Below are 17,135 nucleotides of genomic sequence, written 5' to 3' on the forward strand. Positions count from 1 at the left end.
GATGGGAGTGCTATGGTCTCAATGTGTCCCCCCCTCCCCCAAAGACATCCCTTGAAATCCTAAGCACCAAACGTGATGGCGTTTGGAGGTGGGGCGTTTGGGTGGTGTTTAGGTCAAAAGAAGGTGGAACCCTCGTGGATGGGAGTAGCACCCTGTAGAAGAGGCTCCAGAGGGTTCCGCAGCCCCTGCCACCGTGAGAGGACGGGGCGAGAAGGTGGCTGCTGGGAACCAGGAGGAGGGCTCCCACTTCACCCTGCTGGCACCTTGCCGGCACCTTGCACTTGCAGCCTCCAGCACCAGGAGAAATAAATGTGCCTTATTCCTAAGCCACTCTGGCTGTGGCCTTTTGTCACAGCAGCCCAATGGGCTAATGGACAAAGGCCAGCGAAGGAGCTGCTCGCAGAGGGGGCTCAGCTCAGCAGCTTGGGGGACCGGCTTGGGGTCTGAGAACCACAAAGCTCTATCTTATGTATTCCTAGCAGACGTGGGGTGAGGTTCGGTGGGCTGCGGCAAGCAGGCAGGCTCCAAATGGCCCAAGTCTGCTGCTTTGAGCTACATTGGAAACAATGGCCAACATGAAAGAAAATTTGAGTTGGGTGCTGGGGGCTGTTGGAGCCCACGGGAGGCAGTCTGCCGTGATGAAATCCACCACCTGGGGACCCGTGCACACAGGACCTGTTTGGCTCATTTGGGGAACACGGCCTGAACCCTGCTTTTCCAGTCTCTAAAAGTCTGTCTCTCGGCAGGCTGCCTCTCCCTCCCACGTGTTCCTCCCTTTCCTAGGGGCTCCAGCAGGCAAAAAGCACCAGGAGATGGGTTCTGTCTCCAAGCTTCAGAGTTCACAGCAGAGAGAGACATTGGTGGAGTGACCTGAACGCCACGGTTCCCAATGGGAGAAGGTCCCTGAAGGAGACGTGTCTGCTACTGCAGAAAAGGAAGCCAGTGGAAATCTTGAGAATCCAGGTCCCCATGCACAGCAAGGGAGGGAAGCTGGCTGGGAACCAGGCTTGCACGTGGCTCCTTTAGAAAGGCACGTGTTACCCCATGGCCCCATGTCATTTTTAGCCTCTCAGGATGTGCTTCCCGGTGTCCCCTGAGCCTCAGACAACTACAAAAATGTGACACAACCAGACAAGAAAGACTCCTTTGCTGCGTGTCCCCGCAGCGTACGGGAGGCTTCATGGCTTCAGGGCAGACAGAGGGGTCTGGCTCCACTTGCTCAGGTGGAACCTGGGCCCTGCACTCCACCTTGCACAGCCTAGGTTGGGCCTTTCCTGATACCTGCCCAAGAGACTGTGGTCCCGAGAAAAGGCCCAGACCCCAGGGAGTGCTCAGCATGGCCACCAGGAGGCAGGTGTCTTCCCTGACAGCCCCTACTGCGCTGGTACAACACAAAGCTATTTTCCAGGATGCTAAAGCCCACCCAGCTCCTGCTGGGGGGCACAGAACTTTCGGGGACCGGGTTCACATGGTGGTCTCTGCTGTCCTCAAGGACCTCCTTCCTAGTCTGGAGGGGGAGACGGGAGCACTTCGACTGGTATTGCCTGCGGGTGTTGGGGGGGACATGGGAGCTCCAGGAGGGGAGCCCTGAGGAGGCCAGGGCCCTGGAGGAAGGCATTCCCAAGGCAGCAGCCTTGAAGCAGGGCCACAGGAGGGGGCAGCACGGGGTCCACCCCGACAGGAGCTCAAGGTGCATCAGAGAACAGTGCTGGTCGACCCAGCGGGGGGCGGGAGGGGGCCGGCCAGGGGCCGGTGCCCCCCACACCGTGAGGGAAAGCCGCTGGAGGGCTGCTGGGCTGGCGGGCACAGGCCCGGGTAAGGCAAGAGCAGTGGCCAGTGGGGCTGGAGAAGGCGGGCCTGGGATGTATGTCCTGGGCCTGGCGTCTGCAACAGATGCGTTCCTTCTGCGCCGTGGCTGAGAAAGTCCCTTCAGGTGTGACCTGATCCAACTGCAGGGGGAGGGTGGTGCCTGTGGGGCATGGAGACCAGGAAGGGGGCAGCTCCCAGGACCCAGGGAGCAACAGAGGGCTTGTAGGGCGGGGCCCGGAGGCGGGGGCAGCAGGCAAGGCCACAGAGCCAAGCATCCTTGGCGGAGGCTCCGGGTCTTGGACCCCATAGCCCAGCGCTGGGCACTTTGTCGATGGCCACAGGGCTGTGCAGAAGCCGTGGCGAGCAAGCCTGACATCACTTTCCCTTCGGGGTCGCTGTGCTCATAGCCCACTCAGCTGTGGTCTGCTGGAGTCGCCTGCCTGGGGCTTTGGCCCCGTGTAAGGCGGCCAAAGTCCCAGTCATCTCTGGGGCCTTTGGAGCACCGAAGAGCAATCATTTCTCTCAAAGGGTCTTGAGCATGGAAGCTGTCTAAGAAAGACTGTCTCAGTGGCGGCCACAGGTTCTAGGGTTGAAATGCTGGGAGTGAGAAGGCCTCGCTGAGGGAGGCTGAAATTTCCATCGTGCCCTCCCACTAGACTGAAGACAGCACTGTGGATGTTTCCTCTTCAGGGGACAAGATGAGCCTGCTATCCTAGATTCCTAGCCCCAGTGGAGATGTGGGGACTTGAAACAACGTTAGGCAATGGTCCTACAGAAGACTTAGGACCTGAGAGTGCCTAAATCAAATCAAATCAAATCAAATCAAATCACTGCCTGATCTCTGTGGAGTGCCAGACCTTGGGTTCCCGAGTGGTCATCTCTCCCATTTCCCTCCCACCAAACGGTCCGGTCCCTCTAAGTAATCAGCAGAGCTCAGGGGCTCACAAAGGCCACCGCAAGATATGGTTTTCATTCTTTAAAGATCTCATTGAAGAGAAAATTCTTGGGTCTGCAACCGAAGGAAGCTGGGCTGTTTAACCAGAGAGTCTAGGAGCTCCCTTCTGAGAAGCCACCAATGGCATTTAAACGGTGGCCCTTTTTAAAACTCCCACTTAAATCCTTAGCCTCTCGTGGCAGGCCCCTACAGCACACGCCGACTTCTGGAATGAATACTTGGTAAGCTGTCACAAAGCACAAAGACCACGAAGCCAGCCCGATTCTAGACCTGGGGGCTCCATCGAGGGTTCCAGCCTTGGGCGAAAAGTCCCCTTGGGAGACCTTCTCCCAAACCCTCTTGGTGCTCCCCGTTTAGACACACAGGATTGACCCTCAGAGAGGAAGAATGACTCTCCTTAGTGGCAGAGCTGGCACTGGGAGCTAGGATCCTCACAGGTGGGGCCTTTCCACGACACCAGAGGGAAAGTTAAGAACAAAGTTGTCCAGGTGGCTAGAGAACATGTATCCCCCAAACCACCATCTCATCCTCTCACCTACGGTGAAGGTGACTCTCATTTCGGTTTTGTCCCATCCCACACCCAGACTCTCTCTATGTTCAGATACTGTGTATTGGCTTCCTCTAGTCATGTCTAGCAAAACGAGCAGGACTTTTCCTTGGGAGTGAGTCTGTATAAAATAGGCCCTTTGAAAAGTAACCCCAGAGCACACAACATTACTCCATGTATCTTTACACATAGAGGTAATGGCGGGAGAGGGACACAGGAGTCAGGGGTGGGGGTGGGCTCAGGGCAAGGGGAGCACGGTTGGCAGGGGAGTGGGTCCGTGAAATGCTTTGTTTCAACAGAACAGAATATATGCTGGGCCCCAAACTCAAGTAATTAAAAGGGGAAGTGCCAAAGGAGATCCAGTTTGCAAGCGGGAGGCCGGAAATCTGGGAGAGCTGAAGCCAAACCACTCTACTGAAGGAAGGAGATTGGGCTTTCCAGGCAGCCTCAAGGGAGGCTGAATCCACCTGTCTGCGGGAGGAGCTTTGCAAAGGGCGAACACAAGTGTCCCCAAAGTGAGCACATCTTGGGCAATGAGGAGAGATTCTATAGGGAACAAATGGAAACTACAGACAATCCCATCGTGACCTGGAGAGGGATGAGATCTGGGGACAAGCGGAGCTTGGCAGGAGACTCTCAAGCACAGCAGAGGCGGCGGCCATTCACTGACGATGCCGGTGCCGTGGGGAACAGTGTGTCTGAGGTGCTGTGGGGAAGAGTGAGGTTGAGGAACAAGAGGAACGCTCCCACCGTGCTCTAGCACAGCCCTACTCTGGGGACAACTTGCCCCAGGGGTGAGAAAACAGGACTCTTTGATCCGACCCATCGGAGCAGGACCAACTAACCAGCAGGACCAGGTGGAAGAGACCAAAGCAGGAGGTGGGGGGGGGCAGGAAGAAGAGGGGGCCTACCAACTGAGACTAGGCCGACCAGACCGCTAGTGACTGCCATCTTCTGAGAGATACAGTCCCCCAAGGGCCCATCTGACCCGGGCGGACTTGGCGGTAGCCAAGCCAGGACTCACCAGGGCCCGGCCCTTGAGCTAATCAGAGAGGCCAACCACAGGTCTCCCCCGTCCTCGGGGAGTGGGAGTGGACCTAGGATCGTGTTCTCCCTACCCATCCAGGGCCTGGCCCTGTGAAACAATGTGCCTGGCTGTAGACGGAGGCTTTCTGGGGAACTCAAACCATACTTTTGTATACTTGTAGGAAAGAGTGAAGCTGGGGGCCTGTACCCCTCCCCTCCCCCACACTTGGCCAGGGCTCCCTCTCCAGACCAGCTCAGAGCCACCTTTGTGACATCACATGACAAAGAGGGCGATGACTCGGGCACCCGGTTGCCCCACTACGAGACTCTAGAATTTTGTGAACGGTATATATTGGGCATCCCTGTACTGGCCAACGGCATTTCTGACTCGAGAGTCTAGTGAGACGGTCTCGGGGGGGGGAAATGCTCCTGATCTAGACTAGCTCCATGGCTAGTCAGAGTAACGATGAGATATACCAAGTCAAGCTGGCTCCACCTGATGATGGGGAGTCAGCAATCGAGGCCCCATCCAGTTCCTCCCTGGATCTAAATTTGGATTCCATGGAGGTTTTGGAGAACCAGGAAGACCCAGCTGTGAGTCGAGATCCAGGCCCCCAAGACAACCCACAGCCACAGGCCCCAAACCACGGTGCCGCCAACGTGGGAGAAGACCTCTTCGGGCTCCCCTTCCCGAGAAAGCTCTGGAGGATCGTGGAGGACGACGCCTTCCCGTCCGTGTGCTGGAATGACGACGGCAACACCGTGGTCATCGACAAAGACCTTTTCCAGAGGGAGATTCTTCACCGGAGGGGCCCAGAGAGAATCTTTGAAACTGACAGCTTGAAGGGGTTCATCCGCCTCATGAACCTGTACGGGTTCAGCAAACTACGCCCAAACAACCCTTCGGTTTACTCTCCAGGGAACCAGAGAATGATGGTAAAGTAGAAAGTCCTTGTGTTTCCCAACTTTTCTGTCCTTCCAACCCCTTCCCTAGCAGGCCCAGATGAATGATCTCCCGAAAGGGTTTAATTTCCAAGCACAACTTTCTTTCTCAGACACATTATCGAGAGATGAGAAAGGCTAGTCTTTCCTACCAACCTACAACCCCCTTAGGGAGAGAGTGCGGCTATGCCTAAACAGAGGCCAGGGAATGTCAAATAGGTACGTGAACCCCGTAACCTATGCGTTCTGTGTCGTTCGTGAGCTCAGGCTCTGGGGCACGATGAACCTCTCAGGCAGCCTCAAAGGATCTTTTCTCCATAGTAGAACTAGACCATTATGACTGTCGGGGGGCGGGAGGGGGGGGAGCAGCCATGGCGGTGGCGGCAGGGGACAGGATTCTTTCCTTCCAGAATGACTAAAATGACGAATCTCGTTTCAGATGTACCGCAACTCCAACTTCCAGCGAGACAGGCCTATGCTGCTCGAGAATATTCAGAGAAAAGGTGACCTGAGAACTGGCACCGGGTGGTCAGGGAGCAGTGCAACACCGCCGAGGAGAAAGAAGCAGGTAGCAGCTACGAGACGGTCCCCACGAATCCATCACAAGGAATCCACCAAAGAAGACAAGGCGGCCCCCAAAGAAGCCCCAAGTGTTCAGGGACCCAGTGGCACCCGGTCCTTGACCTTCTCTGGTATTTGGTCCCTGAGCAGTGTAGCCGGATATGCCATGGAAAATCGTGGCCCAAGTGAGCAGGGTGGCCCAAGTGGGGAGGGCACCTCCAGGAATGTGATGTTTGCGCCCCCGGCTATTGCCGGAAGGGACGGCGCAGGGGAGCTGCCCACCGCCCCCCTGGTTTACCCAGATTATGGGTCGGTGATGTCGCTGTACAACACCTGCTACTCCATCCTGCTGGCTGCCCTTTCGGTCATGTCCCCAAACGAGGCCCCCAGTGAGAACGAGGAGCAGGAGGGTTCCTCAGATTACAAGTGTGCACTCTGCGAACACTTCAAGGACAATCCGGGTCCCTAAGCTCACAGGCCACTGGTGACAGATAAAAATCACCACCATGTAACCATGAATCTATTTTTGGCTTTAATAAAGAAAAGCAAAACTCCGCAGGAGTAAATAAACAATCGAATGACAATGGCGAGTCTGTGTTCGTTCTGACTTGCGGTACTACACACACCTCATCAGATAAACCCGAGGAGGCTGGCAATCCTGGCCCAGGACGGGTTTTGGCCCCCGTGGGTCCTCTCGTCTTGGAAGCAGCAGCATTTTCACACACTCAGCCAAGTTGCTGGCTAGGGAGTGTGGAGGCAGGCCCAGGAAGATCTGGTCCCCTGAGCCTTGCCTGCCGGTCAGGAGAGACAACAGCCTCACTCCTGACCTTGGCAGTGCCCCCTTTACAGCGTTCACGCAGCTTGAAACAGAAGGGGCTTTCCTCATGGGTCCCCTTGTGATGCCAGCAACTTTCTGATCAGCAGCGGAGCGCGTCAAGCGCGAGAGCCAGGGGCCTTCCGAAGAGGCCCACCGAATAGCAGGGATGTAGGACCCCTGACGTCTAGCTCAGAAGAGACAGGCCGTTCCAGTCAATGGCTGGCGGGCGGCGGGGGTGGCCCATCATCCTCATGATAGGTAACAACCACTAGAAACGTTGCTAAGAAACACACAAAACCAACAACAAAAGGTTTCCCACAAAATAAACAACACAACTTCACACTCTTCCACCAGTGCTGTATTTAGGAGCCTTTCCTCGGACACGAAGTAGCCGTGCGATGTGTATAACACGCACACCTTGTGGGCCATGGGACGCTTTTACGACAGAGCAAGAGTCACCGGCGAGGACAGACGGGCGCTCCGTTTCTCAGTCTGATGTCCTCGTCGCCGTGAATGGGGCCGTCCGTGGCTGGCGACTCCCGGGCCTGCCTTTAGCGCCCGCTCCCAGCCTTCCTTCCCACAACATCCCCTAGATGCTGTTCAAACATTCTCTGACTTTTGACCGGAACGAAGAGGGGGGAGACACTAACCAGTTCTCTTAAAACGTATTTCTTTGTACGATCCAGAAATCAGCAGTACCCAAATGAGTCGCGGTGCAGAGACCTTTATGGCAGCTTTCCCTCACTCCTGAAGGTCAGAGTCCTTGACACTGTCCAGGAGCCCAGACGGGCATCTCACAAGGAAAGTCCCACTGACCTGTCCCCCGCACGGGAGTGGAGAAATCTGTGTCCACAAACAGCACACAGCGGCAGCGCTCTCCGCGGCAGGGCCGAGCCAGGCCAAAGCTGCTGTCTCCGTCTGCGGCACCGTGGTCAGCTCACGGGTCACGGTTTAGCTGGCTTCCCGGTAACCTTGCGTGCTCCTCCGGCCTCCTGCCCCGAGGGGATCAGGTGCTCTGGGATGTCTACCTGGAAGATGTCCTTTCCGCCCTTCCTGGGGATGGGCTCCAGCAACCACCTGGGGTTCGAAAGCACAGTGAGGTACTTCTGCTTCAGGCTGGTCAGGACAGCTTGATTTTCCAGTTCCATGACCTCATCGGGAGCTAAGTCTTCTGGGCACAGCAACGTTTCCCCAACGTCAACAAGCCCTGTGCACAAAGAGAAGCACACAGTAGTTTTTCCTTCCAGAAACCGAGGCCCGCCTGTTGGAGAACATGGTTATTGAAAGCTACGACCACCAGAGACCAAGAGGGTCTCACCAAGGGGACACGGAGTACACTGGGCCCCTCTGTCCGAGCATCTGCGACAAGCCAAACTCTGTTCAGGGAATCTGGGGTGAGGCCGAGGCGGGGAGAGAAAGGAAGTGGAGGGCCTTGTCCTCAACGACCACACCCACATAATGGGCTGGTCCCAGCCGGACTGCTTTGGGCAGCAGGCAGAGACGAGAAGGGCTCAGGACGCCAGGGGGAACAGGCCACCAGTTCCCTAAGCACTTGGGCAGGTGGCAGGTGCTGCGGTGGAACCTGACCCACCGAGGGCTTAGGGAACCTACCCAGGATGCGGGGACAGTGGGGGTGGGGCATGGCCCACGAAGCCAGGCAACAGCCTGCGTCTGGAGACTACCCCAACCCACCCCGGGTACTGTGGTCTCCGTCTCCCATGCTCTCTGCCGCGTGTACGCACGCGCACACACAGACACACTCGTGCGCACACACGTGGGTGTACACATACACACCCACAGGCAAATGCCACGTGGAGACTTGGAACCTGTCCTGCCTCTCTGATCAAAAATGGGCACTGAGGCCCAGAGCGGATGCAGGGTTCACCTGAGGTGGTGGGACCTGGGCAATTCCCCCTCCCCCAGCCCAGGGAGGGCCCCCTGCTGCCCCGTTGAAGGGTGTGTTGCTTAAAGAAACCACGGCCCACACACCAAGCAGTCCAAAAGAAAACGAGCCACAAAACTCCCAAGCTCGATCCTGGGGGGTAGCCCTTGGAGGTGTCCGAGCAGCATCTGGCCTATCGACACTTGCCCGCTATCACGCCACGGCCATACTTCTCCCCTTCCCGAAGCAAGGCCTGAATCTGAGCAGGGGTCATCCCAAGCCTCTCCACCAGCAGCTTCCTCCACGCGGCGTCTTCCCAGTCCCTGTGGGCAATGTGGATGGCGATGGTACAGTTCCGGTGGCTGCTCAGCAGAGGACGCCAACGCGTCTCCACGGTCTTGACCCCATTTAGGACAAAACCTGCGTAAGGCTGCCGGAAGGAGAGGCAGCCGAACTTCATCTCCCCACGGCTCCTGGGGCCTCACGTGGCCTGCGGAGACACAGAACCATGAACGTCAACGAGCACCACGCCCAGCGCTCCAAGCTCATGACCCACGGGCAAGACCTCTCCCCAGTGTTCCCCGGGTTGCCCTGAGACCCCACTGACCCGGACGGTGGGGGAGCAGAGAGCCTTGGCTCCTTCTTTCTATCACTACACAGTCAGCAGACAGGCCCCAAGGAAGGGGCCAGTGATCAGGATGACTTGTCCATCAGACGGAGTCTTTGGCGAGCTCACGGAGGAGGGTGGAGACAGCTAGAGAAAGGCATGGCCAGGGCAGCATGTGGGCAGTTGCTACAACAGAGGCCACTGAGCCCCAGGAGAGCACAGAGGGGGAGGGGCCCCTGGGTTTACCGACTCAGTGAGCTGGCTCTAGCCCTCTCCCAGCACAGACGGGGCCAGTCCTGGGCTTCGCTTCTTCTCCTGCCAACCCACTCACCCCAACACTCTCGGGGCCCCGGCCCTGCCACCGCTGAGACACTGCAGATCCCCATGCTCCTGGGCTCCTATTCTGGGGCCGCGGAGCACAAATCCTTGGTATCTCACCTCAGCTCAGCGCTGGGGGCGCCCTGTGACCTCAGATGTCCCTGGCAGGTGTCTCCTCCCCACCCCTTTGGGTGCCGTCCTCCTCCGACCCCTTCCTGCCCCACTGCTCCCCACCATCGACACCCCCAATCCCAACCCGAGCCTAGAGAAAGGAAATACAAGAGGACGAACTGGTACCGGGGCACACGCACTGTCTCTACGCCCGGCGCTGGGGATGGCACGAGTCATGCATCATACGATTCAATCCTCAAATAACCCGGTAGAGCACCGCTACCATCACCCCACTCTGTATCTGAGAAGGAGGTGCCGAGGAACAGAGAGACGGCCCATGACTGCAAGGGGATCTGAGTGCACGTACCCCCCTTCCCCGTCCTCGCACCTGGATGGGGGGCGGGTCCCCCCTCCTCACGGCAGGACAGAGCTGTGCAGTGGGAAGAGCAGGGCCCCGGGCCTGAACCTCAGCTGGGTCCCGGTACCTCACGGAGCCTCAGTCTCCGACGTGGCTGCGAGCATCGGGGACAAGGTGCCAAGGGCACCTAGCCCAGTCCATGGCACCTACCAGGACAGTTACAAACAGTGGCTGTCCCTCCTCAGCGGCGGCAGCAGCAGCGGGCCTGGGGCTCTCCACTGAGCCCAGGAGCACCACCTACTCTCGTTCATCTCTGCCCCCAATTCCTGAAGTCCGGATACCTGGCCTCAACGACACTCTCCTGCTTAAGAAAACACATCCACTCTCAAAGATAAGGCCCCAGGATCACAAAAGCTGCCTCGTGTTCACCCCCTTCCCAACCCACCGCCCTGCCTGTCCCCACATGCAGACCCGCGGCCTTCCCTCTGTCTCTCCAGCCGAGCCGCCCTGCCAGCTGCCCTCAGCCGTGCCCTGGGCCCTAGCACTCTTGCTCACTCGAGGACCTGGCTCTGTCTGCTCTTGCTCAGGCGGCCTCACTCCCCCCGCCTGTGAGGTGATGGTCCCGTTTGCAGAGAGCCACACCTGTGTATGCCTCACCACGGGGACAAAGACTGCCCGCGCCCCGCCCCCCTCACCCACACATGCCTCCAGCGCCTGCGGCCTTCTCCAAACCTCTGCATGGCACTGGTAGAACAGCAGTCTACACTCGCAGCCTCTACTTCTTCGCCATGTACCGCCCCCCACCTTCCACGAACACACAGGTCACCACAGGCACCAGTGACCCGTCTCGTGCCTGTTCTGTCCTCATCTAACTCGTGGCCGGACAGCCCGGACACCGTTGACCACCTCTCGCTCCCTTCTTCTCAGGCTTGCACGCTGCACGCTCGCCTGCTCCGCCCCCCTTCACATAGGCCATGCCCCCTTCGTCTCAACCTTCCACAGCCAGTAGCCTCAGGTCCCCAACCACCGCCACCCCAAATCCACTTCCGTTCTACCTCTGCAAGTGGCTTCACCACCAATCTGTTGTTCCAGTCCCTGACCTAGCAGCTGCCTGTGCTCCCTTTCCCGCAGCCGGCACTCACAGCACGTGGGTGCCGGTCCCCAAACTACTCAGAGCCTGACCCCTCTCTGTGGTCTCCACGGCCACAATCCTAGTCTAAGTCTCCCAAGGCCCCGCTGCCCTCTCAAGCGGTCTCTCGATCGTCTTCTGCCTCGCCGCGGGCGCCCAGCACTCTCGTGCCCACGCCGTGGACAGAGTCGTTGTGGTACAGGACTGATGCATCAGGCCACTCCCCTGCCAAAACCTCCTAGGGGCCTCCGGTCCCATCCAGGACAGAGCCACACCTCTCGCCACGGCCTAAAGGCCCCACGTGATCTGCACCCCAGCCCCTCACTATCTGCTCTCTTCTCCCCTGTGCTCACCACCCTGCAGCCACAAAGGCCTTCCTTCCATCCCTGGAACATTCCAAGTTCATCCCTCCCTCAGGGCCTTTATAGGTTGTTATGGGTTGCATTACGTCCCCGCCAGATTCCCGTGTTGGAAGTCTCAATCCCCAGTACCTCAGAAAGTAACCTTACACATAAAGAAAAGGTCTTTACAGACCTTTCCAGTTCAGAGGAGCTCAGCTCGACAGACCCTCACCCAGTATGAGTGGTGTCCACAAAAAAGGGTGACGTTGAGAGACAGGCATATGAAGATGCGGGCAGAGATCTACAAGCTATGGGATGCCAAAGATGGCCAGGAAACCACCAGAAGTTGGGGGGGAGGGACAGAATACATTCTCTCCCAGCTCTCAGAAGAGGCGAATTCAGCCGACACCTCAAGCCCGGACTTCCACCCCCAGAAACGGGAGATGATTCATTTCTGTTGTTTAAGCCCCCCAGTCTGTGGTAGTCTGCTGCAACCACTCTGGCCAACTAATTCAGAGGTAGGTGTAAGCTCCGTCCTGGACATCTCCACAGGGTGCACAATGACTTCTCCTTCAAGGGCACACCCAGTACATTCCTTCATGTCTGTACACCTTCACCTATCACCTTTTTCACTGCCTGCGTGGCATCCCGCTGTCGGCTGTCCCACAATTTGCGACTATGCCCTTTACCGATGGAGACTCACAGACTGCTTTGCGCTTTCTGCCACTACAGGGGACAGCACCACAGACGCTCGCTGGCAGAGGACACGTTTAGAAGGCAGCTAGGGTCATCATGGCATGACCTTCGGAGATGCTGATACAGGCCAGCAGACCACCTTCCACAAAGGCTCCCCTGTGTACGCTCCACCAAGCATGGGCAAGGGTTCCATTTCCTCACTCCATTGTCGGCCCTGGGAACCATTACTCTGCTTAAGCTCTACCAACCCAATGGGTGACAAAGGGTCGCCCTGTTCACTGGGTCCGGATTATTTACGAGGGAGGCTGGTTGTCCCCCTGTGGCCTGGCCCTTTCTCTTTCTTCTACGAGGGTACATAAGCGGACTGCAGGTTTGCCTCATGTCTGCCATTCAGTTTCTGGGCCAACCCTTTTCTCATCAGGGCCACAAAATCACAGGGAAAACTGAACTGTGTGGGTGGAACCCCTAGAGGGATGCAACTGTAAAAGCGCCCTCCTGTCTCACCATGCAGAGTACCTGCTTCGTGGTCTGAGGAGGAAACGCCAGTCCACTTGTCTGGGCTTCTTCACCTGCACAAGGACTGGGGTTGGGCGGGGCGGGCGGGGGGAGAAGGAAAAGCCATTAGGTACAAGAGGACAATGTTGGCTAATGTGCCAGAACAGGTTTTCTACTCAGCAAGGCTGGGGGACCACTGGGACTCAGGAGGGCCCATTGGATGGGAAACACCTCACTCAAGGTTTGGTTCTGCTAATCAGCTGATGCCCCAGCCAGCAGCAGAGAAAACCATCTCCTGGAAGGGGATCGTGTTCTCACAGCCTAGCACACCCCTCATCCAACAGGAGAAAGATGACACCAACCCCTCACATTGTCACAGCAGAAGGATTTGGGGGCCCTACAGTCCCGTTCCCCTCAATAAAATCCTGAGTAGGCCCCACTGGGGGGAGTGTGACGGGCAACCAGCTGAACACTGCACAGCCAGGGACCTTGGGTAGGCCACAGCCTGGGGGCCAAGGGGAGGCGGGGAGGGACGCAGTGAGGGAGGGCTGGTGCTTGTGGACCAGCATGCTCCTGTTGCTGCGTGCACAGGTCCCCGGCCTGCACATGCCTTTAGAGGGATGGCTGGTGCTGGGGGACAGGGAAGGGTGGCCTGGGCAGCTCTGCGCGTGCTCCCAGACCCCCCCCCCTCCCGGGTCCGGGAAACCCCAGCCCAGAGGTATCCTCCGCGAAGGGCAGAGCAGGCCTCAGCAGCATGGCCTTCCTGGCTCCCTTTGCGGCGGGCGGGTCTCCAGGCCCCGGGTCGCGGGCGCGCTTGGCTGACAGGGCTGCGGCCACCGGGCGAGACCGTCCGCTTCTGCGTGACCCGGCGAGGCCGCCAGCGCCTGGACGACCACCTCCCACGCCCAGGCGAGGAGACGACTCGGGCCGCGGAGAGAGGACTGAGCGCTTGGGCCGCGTCGTGGCTCTCCCGCCATCGCCGCGCCCAGGCACCGGGGGCCGCTGACAGGTGACAGGCGTCGGCGGTCCCTCACCTGACAGGCTTGCACACACGCCGGTGCCCCTTCTTTGAGGGGCTTCCGCCGGCTCGAACCCGCGTACGCACACGGAGATGCGGCACATGCCGGGGCGCAAGCACGTAGGCACGCAGCCAAGCAGCTACGCACACACAGGCACTGGCGTACACAAGCACATAGGCGCGCAGGGCCCGGCCGCTAGGAGACGTCGTTGGACTCGGAGCTCCGACTCGTGGGGGACGACCCGGCTGGATCCGGAGGTAGCCACTGGCGGCTGGAGCGGAACCGGAAGGAAGAAAAGAAACGGGGAGGGGGGAGAAGGGGCGGGTGAGAAGCGCCTGGGGGCGGGGCCGAGGCGGGGCTACGGGAGGCGGGGCTGAGGGAGAAGTATGTGGGGACGGGCCTGTGGGTACGAGCTGGGGGAGGAGCTGTGAGGCCGAGTTGGGGGAGTAGCTGGGGCGCACCTGCAAGAGGAGGGGGCTCCGGGTGTGGAAAGAGTTGGGGAGGAGCTAGGGCAATGATTGGGAAGGAGCAGGACAGAGCTGGGGGGGATGTTGCGGAGGAGGAGGAGCTGTGCGAAGAGCAGGGTGGTCCTGAGGAGGTGTAGCGCGGGGGGCGGGTGTGCAGGAGGAATCTGGGGAGGGCTGGGTAAGCGGAGCTTGGGGAGGGGCCACAGGAGAAGCTGGGGGACCCCTGGGGATGAGGACCTGGGGAGTAGCAGGGCGGAGCTGAGAGGAGGAGCTGGAGACGCGCGGGGTGGAGCTGAGGAAGTTGAGAAGGCAGAGCTGGGGAGGAGCGGGATTAAGTTGGGGAGGTGGAGGTGGACGTGGAGCCTCGGGAGGAGCTGGGGGACCACTGGGATGAGGACCTGGGGAGTTGTAGGACAGGGTGTGGGACCCTGGAGAGGCGAAACTGGGGGAGGAGTAGGGCGTGGCTGGTGGAAAGCTGGGAGGAAGAGCTGGGGATGAGCGGGGCGGAGCTGGGAAGGGGCAGGGAGGGACGGGCGGGAAGGTTTGTGAAGTAGCGGTCAACGGAGTGTGGGGCTGGGGGAAAGCTGGGAGGAGGAGCTGTGGAGGTGCCAGGCGGGGTTGAGGCGGAGCAGAGCGATATCGGGGAAAGCTGGGAGCAGAAGGTGGGGACGACTGGGGCAGCACTGGTGGGGAGCTGCGAGGAACAGGACGGGGCTGGGGAGGGGTAGGGCAAGTTGGGGGAAAGCTGGGAGGAGGAGCTGGGGCAGGGCTATGGCGGAGCGTGGCGGGCCTGGGGATGCTGACAGGAGGTGCTGGGGAGGAGCGGGGCGAGCTGAAGCAAAACTGGGGGCGGGAGCTGGGGCGGGCTGGGGCGGAGCTGGGTGGGACTGGTGGTTTAACTGGGAGCAGGATCTGTAGGGGAGCGGGGCGGGGTTGGGGCGGAGCAGGGCGGGATTGGTGGGGCGGTTGGGAGGCGGAGCCGGAGGAGTAGGGCGGAACTGGTGATGTGGTTGGGAGGGTCGCTGGGGCGGAGCAGGGGAGAACTGGTAGGGTGGTTGGGTGGAGGAGCTTGGCGGAGCAGGGCGGGATGGTGGGTTGGCTGGGAGGAGGAGCTGGGCGGAGCGGGGCGGGGCTGGTGGGTTGGCTGGGAGGAGGAGCTGGGTGATGCGGGGCTGAATGGTGGGTTGGCTGCTGGGAGAGGAGCTGGCCGGAGCGGGTCTGGTGGAGTGGCTGGGAGGAGGGGCTGGGTGATGCGGGGCGGGATGGTGGGTTGGCTGGGAGGAGGAGCTGGGCGGAGCGGGGCGGGACGGTGGGTTGGTTGGGAGGAGGAGCTGGGTGATGCGGGGCGGGATGGTGGGTTGGCTGGGAGGTGGAGCTGGGTGATGCGGGGCGGGATGGTGGGTTGGCTGGGAGGTGGAGCTGGGTGATGTGGGGCGGGATGGTGGATTGGCCGGGAGGCGGAGCTGGGCGGAGCTGGGCGGAGCTGGAGAGTCGGACCCCGGGAACAGCGCGGGGGCTGAGCAAGGGCGGGTCAGTGGCGGAGGCCAGGCGGTGCCGTTCCGACTCCCGTGACATAGGCGTCCGGTCGGCGCCGCATCGGTAGGCAACAAAGTGGCAGCCTCAGGGTCCTCCGCGACCTCAGGTGACCCTCAGAATGGACCCCAGAGAACGCGAAGGCGGGGTGAGGGCGGGACCTGTAGGTTGAGTCGTGCACCTGGGCGCTGAACTGCCCGCGCGGGCTCTCCTTCCAAGCCACCCTGGGATGGCCAGCGGGGTCCCGAGGGACGGTCTTCATAGGAACATGTTTCGCAGGTGAGAAGAGAAATTCCTCCTCTGTTCCCTGCTGCCCGTCAGACCTGACGTGTGCCAGACAAAGCCAACTTCCCTGTCAGAGCTGTTTCTTGTCCTCTACCTCTCAGTCAGGGGCTCAACACAGTCAGTGTCGCTGTGCTTTGCTCCTGGGGTCCCCTTACCCTCACCCTCCTTCCGCATTTGCTTGGTGACCAATTCCTGTGTCCCTGCCTCGCACATGCCTGATCAGAATAAATTCTCCTCTTCCTGTCCGCACTGCTACCTCGCGAGTTCAGGCTTGCGGGCCGGGGCAGGTGGCTTTTACCTGAGCCTCCCCACCGGCCTGGATGCCTCCAGTCTTTCCTCTGCCAGTGGGTCCTCCACATGCCAGCAGTTCAGTGCGGTTTCTTCGCTGCACATCTGTCCTCATCAACCCCGTACTGAAAACACTGGTGAGCCCTTTCCTATTTACACCCCATCACCTCGGGGCCCTGGGACGGCCTTGCAGTGGCACCAGCTCTCTCTGTCCTTATAGGCCAACACTCTGGGTCACTGTGCTGCGGAGTCCCTGTGCCCTGAGTGCACATACTCTACCACGACTCCCTGCCACCTGGGATGTCCACCTCCTCTTCCCCTGGCCAACTCCTGTCCTCCTTCCAGGCATGACTTTAGCGTCCCCTGTACTGCCACACCCACGCATCAGGCACTCTTCTCCGCCAGTTCTGGTAGCACTCTGTACATTCCTTCCTACCTCCCTTCACTGGGCTCTCATCTCCTAGGGTTGTAACTGTTCTCCAGCAGTCTGTGGCCTCTACAGGGGCACCGAGTTTCTCACAGGCAAGGACTGTGTTTTCATCACTTCTGTAAGCCAGGTCCTGGGACACGGTAGTTGCACAGAGAGGACTGCTTCGTCTTCCAGTGAGCTGCACATTTTCTTTGTGGAATCTGTAAGAAACAGGAGTGCTGGCTGTGAGGTGAGGGCCAGAGGGTATCTTCATGGAGTTTAGGCCTCAGGGCTGCAGAGACTGTCTTCTTCAGGCCATGATTCTGTCCCCATAAGACACCATGTGTTCCTTTTAGAAAGTTCTTGCCATTTTCACCCTTGCTTGTCCCCAGGACATCGCCTCTTCTGAGCTCCTGGCAACTGCTCGGTGCAGAGCTCCCTGTCCCCGAAGGCCGGGCTGAGCATTTGCCTTTGCAGTTTCTCATCTTTCTCTCTAGTGTCCTCTGTCCACCAGGCCCCTGGCTAAAGCTGACGCTTTGT

General features: G+C 59.4%; 2 protein-coding genes across 8 annotated transcripts; one reads left to right on the top strand and one right to left on the bottom strand.

Annotated features, from left to right (window-relative positions):
* Positions 1-4,763: 4,763 nt before the first annotated feature.
* On the top strand, positions 4,764-6,309 carry HSFX3 (heat shock transcription factor family, X-linked member 3). The gene is made up of 2 exons (XM_087859376.1): positions 4,764-5,273; positions 5,719-6,309. The coding sequence occupies exons 1-2, from the start codon at positions 4,785-4,787 to the stop codon at positions 6,307-6,309; spliced, it is 1,080 nt and encodes a 359-aa protein (XP_087715502.1). The 5' UTR covers positions 4,764-4,784.
* A 40-nt stretch (positions 6,310-6,349) lies between these two features.
* Positions 6,350-13,891, bottom strand: EOLA1 (endothelium and lymphocyte associated ASCH domain 1). 7 transcript variants are annotated; one of them, XM_045788782.2, is made up of 6 exons: positions 13,629-13,890; positions 12,616-12,679; positions 10,144-10,294; positions 9,147-9,293; positions 8,747-9,029; positions 6,350-7,864 (listed from the first exon to the last, which is right to left on the bottom strand). In XM_045788782.2, the coding sequence occupies exons 5-6, from the start codon at positions 8,997-8,999 to the stop codon at positions 7,602-7,604; spliced, it is 516 nt and encodes a 171-aa protein (XP_045644738.1). In that variant the 5' UTR covers positions 9,000-9,029; positions 9,147-9,293; positions 10,144-10,294; positions 12,616-12,679; positions 13,629-13,890; the 3' UTR covers positions 6,350-7,601. The 7 variants fall into 7 exon arrangements, with proteins under 7 accessions (XP_045644738.1, XP_087715496.1, XP_087715498.1 ...); XM_087859370.1 differs by having other exon boundaries at positions 9,964-10,294; XM_087859372.1 differs by lacking the exon at positions 10,144-10,294 and having other exon boundaries at positions 13,787-13,891.
* Between the last annotated feature and the right edge of the window lie 3,244 nt (positions 13,892-17,135).

The sequence above is a fragment of the Ursus americanus genome, chromosome X, assembly GCF_024610735.1.
Source record: "Ursus americanus isolate L20-20 chromosome X, mUrsAme1.1.p, whole genome shotgun sequence".
NCBI lineage: Eukaryota > Metazoa > Chordata > Mammalia > Carnivora > Ursidae > Ursus > Ursus americanus.